The sequence below is a fragment of the Notamacropus eugenii genome, chromosome 1 (genome assembly GCF_028372415.1).
Source record: "Notamacropus eugenii isolate mMacEug1 chromosome 1, mMacEug1.pri_v2, whole genome shotgun sequence".
In the NCBI taxonomy this organism is placed as follows: domain Eukaryota; kingdom Metazoa; phylum Chordata; class Mammalia; order Diprotodontia; family Macropodidae; genus Notamacropus; species Notamacropus eugenii.
In genome coordinates, this window is record NC_092872.1 from 740,205,298 (window position 1) to 740,215,428 (window position 10,131).

General features: G+C 44.4%; 2 protein-coding genes across 5 annotated transcripts in view; one reads left to right on the forward strand and one right to left on the reverse strand.

The window, feature by feature from the left end:
* Positions 1-5,397: 5,397 nt before the first annotated feature.
* Positions 5,398-9,733, reverse strand: TPRKB (TP53RK binding protein). Of its 4 annotated transcripts, none has more exons than XM_072632629.1 (5): positions 9,645-9,726; positions 7,923-8,066; positions 7,235-7,357; positions 6,668-6,844; positions 5,398-6,311 (listed from the first exon to the last, which is right to left on the reverse strand). In XM_072632629.1, the coding sequence occupies exons 2-5, from the start codon at positions 8,061-8,063 to the stop codon at positions 6,225-6,227; spliced, it is 528 nt and encodes a 175-aa protein (XP_072488730.1). In that variant the 5' UTR covers positions 8,064-8,066; positions 9,645-9,726; the 3' UTR covers positions 5,398-6,224. The 4 variants fall into 4 exon arrangements, with proteins under 4 accessions (XP_072488730.1, XP_072488811.1, XP_072488644.1 ...); XM_072632710.1 differs by lacking the exon at positions 9,645-9,726 and adding an exon at positions 9,067-9,406 and having other exon boundaries at positions 7,923-8,069; XM_072632543.1 differs by lacking the exon at positions 9,645-9,726 and adding an exon at positions 9,067-9,371.
* Positions 9,168-10,131, forward strand: part of LOC140520441 (uncharacterized) — a 29,741-nt gene continuing 28,777 nt past the window's right edge. Inside the window, exons 1-2 of the mRNA XM_072634380.1 lie at positions 9,168-9,216; positions 9,343-9,951. Of these exons, the coding sequence (XP_072490481.1) occupies positions 9,168-9,216; positions 9,343-9,951 (658 nt within the window). The remainder of the gene's footprint in view (positions 9,217-9,342; positions 9,952-10,131) is intronic.

Here is a 10,131-nt window from a genome sequence, read left to right on the forward strand (position 1 = left end):
CAGGTGGTTTCTGTAGTCATTGATCAATAAAGATTCTTGACTGACCTGTAACCATTGATGGCCCCTTCTTAGCTGCAAAATGTCTTCTGAAAAAGTGCTTCTAGGCTGAGGGACAATCTCAGAGAAGAGGTTTATATTAAAATGCAAATATGTGGGAGGGTCTGAATTATATTTTAAGTGTTTTAAGGGAAAAGATGGTCTTGCTAATGAGTAGGGTCCTGTATTCAACATTCTAAAAGAGATAGGTTCACATCCTGCCTCCAATACCAACCTGCTGCTAGATCCTGGGAAAATCACCTAATTTCTGTGACTTTAGATGTGGGTGAGTTGTACACAAGGCTGTTGTAAAGTTAATGTAGGAGCTTGGTAGACTTCAGGGACCAGACCAGAGCCTTATTCTGCCCTTAGATAATTGTTTGCTGTGAATCTTTATGCAGAGGACTGTCAAGCATGGTCAAGTGGGGCAATGATAGGGTTGAGTTGGATTCAGAAAACATTCATCAGAATGCCCACTTGTGACAAGCCCAGAGCTAGGCACTCAGGGGAGAAATGAGAAAATGATGGAAGACTCTTGGGCAGGCGAGTGCCACAGCCACTGTCGTGGCTGAAAGCCTACATTTTCAGGGAGGATTTACACCTCAGAAATTAGTATATGTTACATATCAGGACTTGATTTGTTGTTTTGCTCATTGTCTAGATTTTAGAAGGGGGAGGACAAAGTGTTAATACTATTGACTGAAGTGTGCTCCAAAGTACTTTTTTTCTATTTTTTATTTTTGGAGAGCCAGGTGTTAAACTTTTCCCAGAACATTACTGCTTAAAGCCTGATCAAAAGCAAGGCAGACTTCTGCATGTCTTACCTGGTGTCCTTTCATCCCCATATTACTTATAATTTCCTTGCTTTTTAAATAGGTTTTTCATTGTTACGTTTGCTTTTGCATTACCTTAATTTCCCTCCAATCTTTCCCTTGTCCCAGAGAATCATGCCTTAGAACAGTGAATTAAAAACAATTAAGAGGATGAGAAAAAAATTAGCCAAACAGACTTACCCCTTATGCAATAGTCTACACTCAGGGACTCCCACCTCTGCAAAAAGCACTGGGGAGGGGAGAAGGTGAAATCTCATAGTATTTCTTCAGGTTTCAGCTTGTTCTTTATCATTTCACAGCATTTAGGGTTGTTGTTTTGTGCCAGGGAGGCAATTCCTGTGAAGTATGGTTGTCCAGGTGTTACAGAGGAGGAAATATAATTTTTTAAAAATTTATATATTTTTTTAAGGTTTTAAGTTTTAAACTGTCTCCTTCCCTCCTTTCCCATTCAGCTATAGAGAAAGCCACCATTTGACACAGACATGTATGTGTATGCATGTGTATGTATGTATGCATATGTGTGTAAATGTGTGTATATGTATCTATGTAAAACCATGCTATGTATACTATTTATTTATCAGTTCTGTCTCTGGAGGTGAAGAGCATCTTTGTTCATGGGTCCTTTCTATGTGATTTGAGTACTGATAATGCTCAAAATGATCATTTGTAGTTGTTCTTCAAACAATATTGCTGTTACTGTGTACCACATTCTCTAGGTTCTGCTCATTTCATTCTTCATTATTTCATGCAAGTCTTTCCACATTTTTCGAAAACCAAACAGCTCTTCGTTTCTTATAGCACAGAGAAAACCTAATTTGAAAGGTTAGTGACTTTTCTCTGGTCACCATGGTAGTGAATGTCAGAGATGGGAACCACATATTCACCATCCTCTTTATTATGCCATGCATTATTTGACTGCTCTGGGTCTCAGTTTCCTCATCTGTAAAATAAGCAGGTTCGATTATATGACATTTTAAGACTGGGCCAGTCTATGTTCCTGGGATCTGGGATGGGCATCAGAGATGGCACAGGACAGCTCTTTGGGATGAATAGAATGAAAGCGGGGAAGCGAGAAGGGGGGTCTATTGAATGCTTCGATTTTCTTTGTTCCATTTTAGGAGAATAAGTTTTAGGTTGTGAAGGTTAGAAGCTATTTTGTTACTAGAGAGTGAGGAAAACTCTACAAAGAGGGAGAGGTTGGGACACCATCTGGCTGCCTTCAGGGGCTTCAGTGACCACAGACAGATTCCTTTCAAAGCCCCTCTGAACCTAAACTTGATGGCCCCCTCTGCCAAGGTTTGGCTCAGATGGAGGGAGAGAGGGGAAGAAAAGGAAGGTTTTTCTAGGTTTTCTCCATCTCTACAATTCCTCACTTGGAAATCTGCACTATTTGTTTCCTAAGGAGCACCCTGCTCTCTCCTTCAGACTGTTTCCCAGGTTAGGGGCTCTGTCTTTAGGGTCCAGATCAAAGTTATGGGCCAAAGGAAGCTGAGGAAATACAGCTGGGGTTCTTTTTTTTAATATATAATTTATTTTTCCATTCTTAATGTTCACTTCCAAAAGAATTTGAATTCAAAATTATTTCACCATCTTTCCCCACCTCCACCCCAGGACAGCATGCACCCCATCCACCCCCTTCCTCCATTCTGTCTTCCCTTCTATTATCCATCCTTCTTCCATTGCCTTTCCCCGCTTTTTTCCTGTAGGGCACAATAGATTTGTATACTCCATTGCCTATATAGCTTAATTTCCAGTTGCATGCTAAAACAATTTTTAACATTCATTCTTAAAGCTTTGAGTTCCATATACTCTCTCCCTCCCTCCCCACCCACTCTCATTGAGAAAACAAGCAATTCAATATAGGTCATGCATGTGTAACAATGCAAAGCTCTTCCATAATATTTTTGTAGTAAAAGACTAACCACTTTTCCCTCTGTCCCATCCTGCCCTTCAGTTATCTTATTCTCTCCCTTGACCTGTCCTCCCACAACAGTGTTTGCTTCTGATTATCTTCCCTCTGTCCTCTTCCCCCTTGCCATCCTGCAGGGTAAAATAGATTTCCATATTCAATTGAGTGTGCTATTCCCTCCTTAAGCAAAATCCCATGAGAGTAAGGCTCAGTTCCTTTCATCTCCTCCCTCTTCCCCTCAACTGAAGCTCTTTCTTTCCTCTTGTATGCGAGATGATTTGCTGCCTCTCCTTTTCTCTTACTCCTAGTACATCCCATTCAATAGCAAATTTTAATTTTTTTAGGTATTCTCCTTTCATATTCAGCTCATCTTGTGCCCTCCATTTATATATGTACACACACATGCACATGTACATACATGTACACACATGTACATATACATACCTATACATATATAATATACACATACATGCATACCCATACACACCTATGTACATATATTACCTCTAACTACCCTAATGCTGAAAAAGGTCTCATGAGTTACAAATAACATCTTTCCATGTAGGAATGTAAACAGTTCAATTTTAATGAGTTCCTTAAAGCTTCTCTTTTCTGTTTACCTTTGAGTGTTTCTCTTGATTCTTGTATTTGAAAGTCAAATTTTCTATTCAGCTCTGGTCTTTTCAACAAGAATGCTTGGAAGTCCTCTATTGCATTGAAATTCCATTTTTTCCCCTATAGTATTATACTCAGTTTTGCTGGGTTGGTGATTCTTGGTTTTAATCCTATCTCCTTTGACATCTGGAATATCATATCCCAAGCCTTTTGATCCCTTAGTGTAGAAGCTGCTAAATCCTGTGTTATCTTGATTGTATTTCCACAGTGCTTGAATTGTTTTTTTTCTGACTGCTTGTAATATTTTGTCCTTGACCTGGGCACTCTGGAATTTGGCTACAATATTCTTAAGAGTTTTCCTTTTGGGGACTCTTTCAGGAGGTGATCTGTGAATTCTTTCCATTTCTATCTTACCCTCTGGTTGTGGAATATCAGGGAGCTTTTCCTTGATAATTTCTTGGAAGATGATGCCTAGCCTCTTTCTTTGATCATGGTTTTCACGTAGACCAATAATTTTCAAATGATCTCTCCTGAATCTATTTCCCAGGTCAGTTGTTTTTCCAATAAGATATTTCACATTGTTTTCTATTTTTTCATACTTTTGGTTTTGTTTTATAATTTCTTGATTTCTCATAAAGCCATTAGATTTCATCTGCTCCATTCTACTTTTTAATGAACCATTTTTCTTTAGTGAACTTTTGGACCTCTTTTGAAATTTGGATTACTCTATTTTTAAAGGTGCTACTTTCTTCAGCATTTTTGGGTCTCCTTTAACAAGCTGTTGACTCATTTTTCATGATTTTCTTGTATTGCTCTCATTTCTCTTTCCAAATTTTCCTCCACCTCTCTTACTTGATTTTCAAAATTTTTTTTGAGCTCTTCCATGGCCTGAGACCATTGCATATATATATATATTTGAGGTTTTGGATGTAGAAGTTTTAACTTTTATGTCTTCCTCTGATGGTATGCTTTGTTCTTCTTCATCCAAAAGGATGGAAGAAAATACCTTTTCACCAAGAAAGTAACCTTCTATAGTCTTATGTTTTCCCTTTTTTTTTTTTGGCATTTTCCCAGCCAGTTACTTGACTTTTGAGTCCTTTGTCAAGTGGAACGTATACCCTAGGGACCTGTAAGTTCTCAGTTCCTCCAAGGTGGCACAATTGAGGGACAGGAGTTTACTCCTCTCCGGGCCTGCGTTCTGGTCTGGGAGTATCCACAAGCACTCTTTTTTGGCCAGGATCTGTGAGTAGGATTCCCTCTCCAGAGACCCAGATAAGCCACTTGATTCCACCAGGGTTTTTGGTCAGAAGGCTCCAAAAGTAGAAGCTGCTACATTGACTGCCACTGCCCTGGGGCTGGGACAGGACCTCACTCTCCTCTCACCCATTGAGCTTTTTCCACTGACTTTTGAACTGCAACTGCTACCTGTGATTCTGTGCCCTGAAACCCGGCTGGGCTGTGCTCCGCTCCAAACCTGGTACGATGCTTTTCTTGTCAGCCATCCAGGTTGTCTTGGGCTGAAAATCCCTTTCACTCTGTTGTCTTGTGGCTTCTGTTTCTCTAGAATTTTAGTCATTTTTTACAGGTATTTTATGGGGTATGGGGGCAGAGCTAGAACAGGCCCTTCTTTCTACTCTGACATCTTGCCTCCACCCCTATAGCTGGGATTCTTAAAGGAAGAGGCAGGTTCTCCTGGAAATAAGGGAGGAATTAGGGAGACCTGAAGGATTCCTGTCCAGGAGGAATGGGAAAATTATTTGTCTGTGGTCATGGCATCAGGTTGATGAAGCAAGAAGCATTTGTTAAGCAGCAACAATTTGTCAGGTAAACGCAAAAATGAAATAGTCCCTGATCTCAAGGAATTTACATTTCATCAGGGGAGATATGTGCATATTACAAACAAATGAAAAACAAACACCAGTTAGCGGGTTTGAGAGGGCACTAACCTTTAAAGGGGTTTAGTTATAGGGGAAGAGAATAAATAAACCTTTACTCTGTGCCAGGTCCTGGGAGGTACATGCCTTTATTTTTCCCATTTTACAGTTAAGGAAACTGAAGCAGATGAGGTTAAGTGATCCCCCAGGATCATACAATGAGTAAGTGATTTGAACTCGAGTCTTCCTCACTCTGGGCCCACTGCTCTATCCACTGGGCCACCAGCTGTCTTGGTGAAAGAAGAGCACTTGGGCTGAGCTCTGCAGAAAGCTAGGAATCCTAAGAGGAAGAAATGGGGTTGGGGTGCATTCTAGGTATGGGGAACAATCTGTGCAAAGGCAGAAGATGGAAGATAGGATCTCATCTGTGAGAAGCAATAAGAAAACTGTTCTGGCTCACTGGAAAAGTGCACGCTGGGAAAGGCAGAGCTTGAAAAGCAAAGCCGGGGTACTAGGAAGCCCCTGCTGGTACTGAGGAGGGAAGGGCTTTAGGAAGACCCCTATGGCAGCCGAATGAAGCAGAAGAACCAGTGAGAAGGCTGTTGTGCCAGTTCAATAGTGAACCTGGGCTCAGATCCCAGCTTTGCCACTTACGAGTCATTCCCTGGCCCTCAGTCTCTTTATTTGTAAATTGAAGGGAGTGGGGTGGGCATGTAAGGAGAAAGGGTATGTAAGGGGAAAGAGAGGTCTGAGTTCAGGCAGAAGCTGCTGACCAGCCATGCTGAGCAGGATGACGGGTTTTCCTGCCAGGAAAGTGCAGAGGGTGTCCAGTTAGCAGGGCCTTCCTTCCTCAATGAGATCAACAGGATTCACCCATCACGACTTCCAGAAATAAAACTACAAAAAATTATCATTAAAATCATGCCAAAAACTTTGGCTGATTCTTTTTTTTTTACTTCATAAAACATCTTTGGTTGACATTCTGCAAATGATACTTTCTAACAATGTCCCGATCTTTTCTTCTTTTGGAGTCAGTTTATATGTCTGTAAAAACAAAGTCACATGTGGCAGATTAATACTTGGCATGACACTTCTATTAAAGAAAACTGTGCAATTTTTCAAGAGCAGACAAAAGAATATGGGAATTAGGCACTGGTCAACATTTCCCCAAGGCTTATAAACCCAGAAAAATTTTTCAAGGATTTCCCTACAGTTCTCCAGCTGGCCCTGCCCAAAGTTAAGGTATCCTGAAAAAGCTTAAGGAAACATATGTTCTCCCTACCAGGAGCAGAGGACCTAGAGGGGAACATTTGGGGAACATTTCTGATCAAGCTGATAACATCAAAACTAATTCTTTCCATCTTCTCACTGTAAGTCTGAAAACATAAGATTCCTCAAACCTTTTTTACTTTGGCGACATCTGTTATTTCTGGAAGCTTGTCGAACGAAACCTGATGACCATCCACCTGAGATATGAGGCCTTCTGGATTCATTTGCTTTTCTCCTTCTTCAACATAAACAATTAAAACTGAAGTGTCAGTGTCTGAGATGCCAAAATTCTTCAAGGCCTCTGAAATCTGCCAGGAAAGCAAAAAAGGTCCCATCAGGGCTTCTGAGGTATGTGTATGTGAGTGTGCTGGTACTGTGTGTGTGTACGTCTGTGTGTGTACATGTATGTTTGTGTGTGTACGTGTACGTGTGTGTATGTGTGTTATGTGCATGTGCGTGCTGCTTCCTCAGGGGCCCAGGGCACATGCCAAATTAAAGTTCCTGCCTTCAATGGGATAGACTCAGAAGTATCCTATGGTTCTCCCACCCACCTTCTGGGTATTTGCCAGGTCCTTAGAAAGACCAATTCGGTCATTTCAATGGCTCACAACCTGTCACCAGGTTTGAATGGGCTCCATTTCCAACCTGGCATCAAGCAGATGAGGCCGTGCAGAAGTCAGTGAGTAAAGTGCCCTTACACTGTTGTTTGGGGAGAGGTTAAAGATAATTTCTGTGCACAGAGTCCTTGTCTTCATCTTCCCAAGCCTGTGGAGATGAATGGCCTTGTTGGCTGCCACCAGGATTTGGAACGGATCAAGCACCTATGGAGGAGAAGAGAAATAAGGAGTACAGGCTGAGGCTTGGAGGAAGCTGCAGAGGGGGCTTGCCTGGGCACCTGAATTTGAGATGTGGGGGGAGGGAAGGGAAGCCTCTCCCTTTGTAGATAAGAAACTGAAGCCCAGAGGGAGAAGGAGTTTCCCGAAGGTCAATCAGAGTTAAAGGTAGGGTCATTGGGTCTCCAGACTCCCAGGTCAGAGTTCAATCAACTAGCAAAGTACCAAGCCAGTAAAATATGAGCATGCATCCCATCCTTATTACCATATTGGTTCAGGGTAAGTCAAATTTCTTTTCCTCTTCCAAAGAGATGTAATTGTAGGGCTGCAACTTTCTTTTTATTTTCCTTTTATAATTTATAATTAATACATTTGGGAGTGGCCTGTTTTTGGATCCAGAGTTCTCTTTCTAACGTGTCTGATGTTAGAAGAGTTTTAGGTCAACCTGGAAGTTGCTTCCATAATACAGAGGGAACATCAAACACGTACTGCAATGTCTATAAAATGAGGTGGTGACATAAATCATTCACTCTGTCTAAAAGCATACACTTACCATCGTAGCATTAATTAAAGCTCCATTGATGCTACCTTCCATGGCCTTTTTTCTTAAATCTGCAGCATTTTTTACACCACGAAACAAGAGAAGAGTCACCGTGCAATCAGGAAATAGGTCCAATTGAGACGTGAAGTGCATTTTCTACTGTAGCAGGCAAAAAAAAAAAAAAACCTAGAGAATTACTGTTTTTTAAAGTGATCATAGAATATTGTATAAGACATAAGTGAGAACAGCTCACACCCCTTCCTCCAATCTTAAAATTCTGACCCTTCATTTCGCTTCCTTGGATGAAGGCAATTTGAATCATGCATCTTTAAGACATGAGTTATTAGCTACTCTATACAGTAAAATGTACTGAGGTTAAGTAAAGTTAGTTACAATGGTGTTATGTTTTAATCTGTGAAAGAAAAATCTGTACGCTGTGACAGCAATGTGGCATAAGAGTTGGAGCTTTAAATTTAGGAGTCAGGAATATCTGGGTACAAAGTCCTCCTCTGACACTTAAGTGCCCCAGGAGAATCACTTCCCCTGGGGAAATGGTACCCAAGGTCATCCTGGTGGCACAGCCAGTATCTGACCCTCAGAGCCTCCCTTTCCATTAATGATCTCCAAGCCTTTCGGCCTTTGGCTTATTTTTACACGTCCGTCACCGGTGGATTGTGGTGGGGGCCTGGCTTCCCTGGGCCTTCGGAAGAGCTCCCAGGGAGACTTCTGGGGGATGAGGATGGTCTCTGGCTTCTTTTCGTATCCCCAGTGCTTGGCACACAGTACGTACTTCACGTCCACAGACTCTTCTTTCCACTGTGCTAAACTCTCCTTCCCTGACTGAGATTTTGCAAAGCACTGTGCACACTTCAAAGTACTCTAAAAGCCATGATAACACAAGCCCCTGGAGTCTCCGTTCTCTGTGCGCTGTTGTGTGAACCTCCGTGGCTCCTATACCATCCGCCCTGCCTGGTCCCGGAGGCCTTCTGCGGACCCTCCAGGAGCCACGGCACCAAATACAAACACTCCAGTGGCCCAGGGGCCCTCCCTACGGGCAGATCGCGACCCTGTTTCTCGGATACTTGTCCATGCCTCCCCGCGAGCCCGGGAGATTCCTCAGGGAGGAATTCTCATGATTATCCGGGGTGATTCTCACCATGATCTCCGTTTTACAGATGGGGAAACTAAGGCAGGGCAAGGGGTGTGTCAGGGGCCAAATGTGACCGCGGGTCTTGCTGGCTCTGAGGCCAGCTTCCTATGCCAGGCTGCCCGGCGCACCCTCCGCATCACGCCGTTCTACAGATGGGTAAACTGAGGGCTGGAGCCACCTGTCCACGGTCCAGAATCTGAGGCCGGAGCTGAACGCTCTAGGCCCGCTTTCATATTTACTTCGTTGCCGGCTTCGTTCATTCACTCACTCATTCACTCATAGATGCCAGTATAAACAGAATAGGTGAAGGGGAAGCCCTGCCCCCTGGTGACGTCACCCTCGCAAGTCTCCCGCAGCCCCAGAAAGCCACGCCCCCACGGCGCTCCACCAATGACAGCCTCTGGATCGCCCCAGACGCCCGACGCCGTGACGTCATCCCCTACTCCGGCGCGTCTCCGCGGCCTCCGCCAGGGCAGCCCTGGCTACCGCCCCCTAGCCTAGGCCCAAGACGTCGGCCGGACCCGAGCCCGCTCTGGCCCCCGCTCCCCAGACTCTGGTGCCACCCTACGCGGAGGAGCACTTACATAACTCCGACTCGTTCCCCTCTGAAACCCTTTCTGTCGGAAATGGAGCCTTCTTCCTTCCTCACGACTTCCGGGGACTCGCGCAGGCGCCCTCGAGGCCGATTCCGGTTCATCGGTTCTATGTCCCGCCCCTTCGTTTCCGGCTTCCGGTCGCGTCCTGCCTGGTTCTTCCAGGCTCCTAGCGGGGTCTTGGCGCCCTCCGCCTTGTCCAGGCGGCCTGCGCGGACCTCGGCCGACCCCGGAGACTCGGCTTGTGTGAGCCGCGAGGGGGCGGGGCTGGATTTAGGGGCCGACTCCCCGCTGGACTGTAAGTCCCTTGGGGCAGGGGCTGACTGGGTCTCTCTTTGTGACCCCCAGCCCCTAACGCAGGGCCCGGCGCACAGTCGGCGCTTAATAAGTGCTTGTCGCCCAGGCCTCGGGTTGGGGAGGTCGGCAGGGAGTTCGGAACGTGTCCGGAGTACGGGGCCGGGGCAGGAAGAGCGAGCGC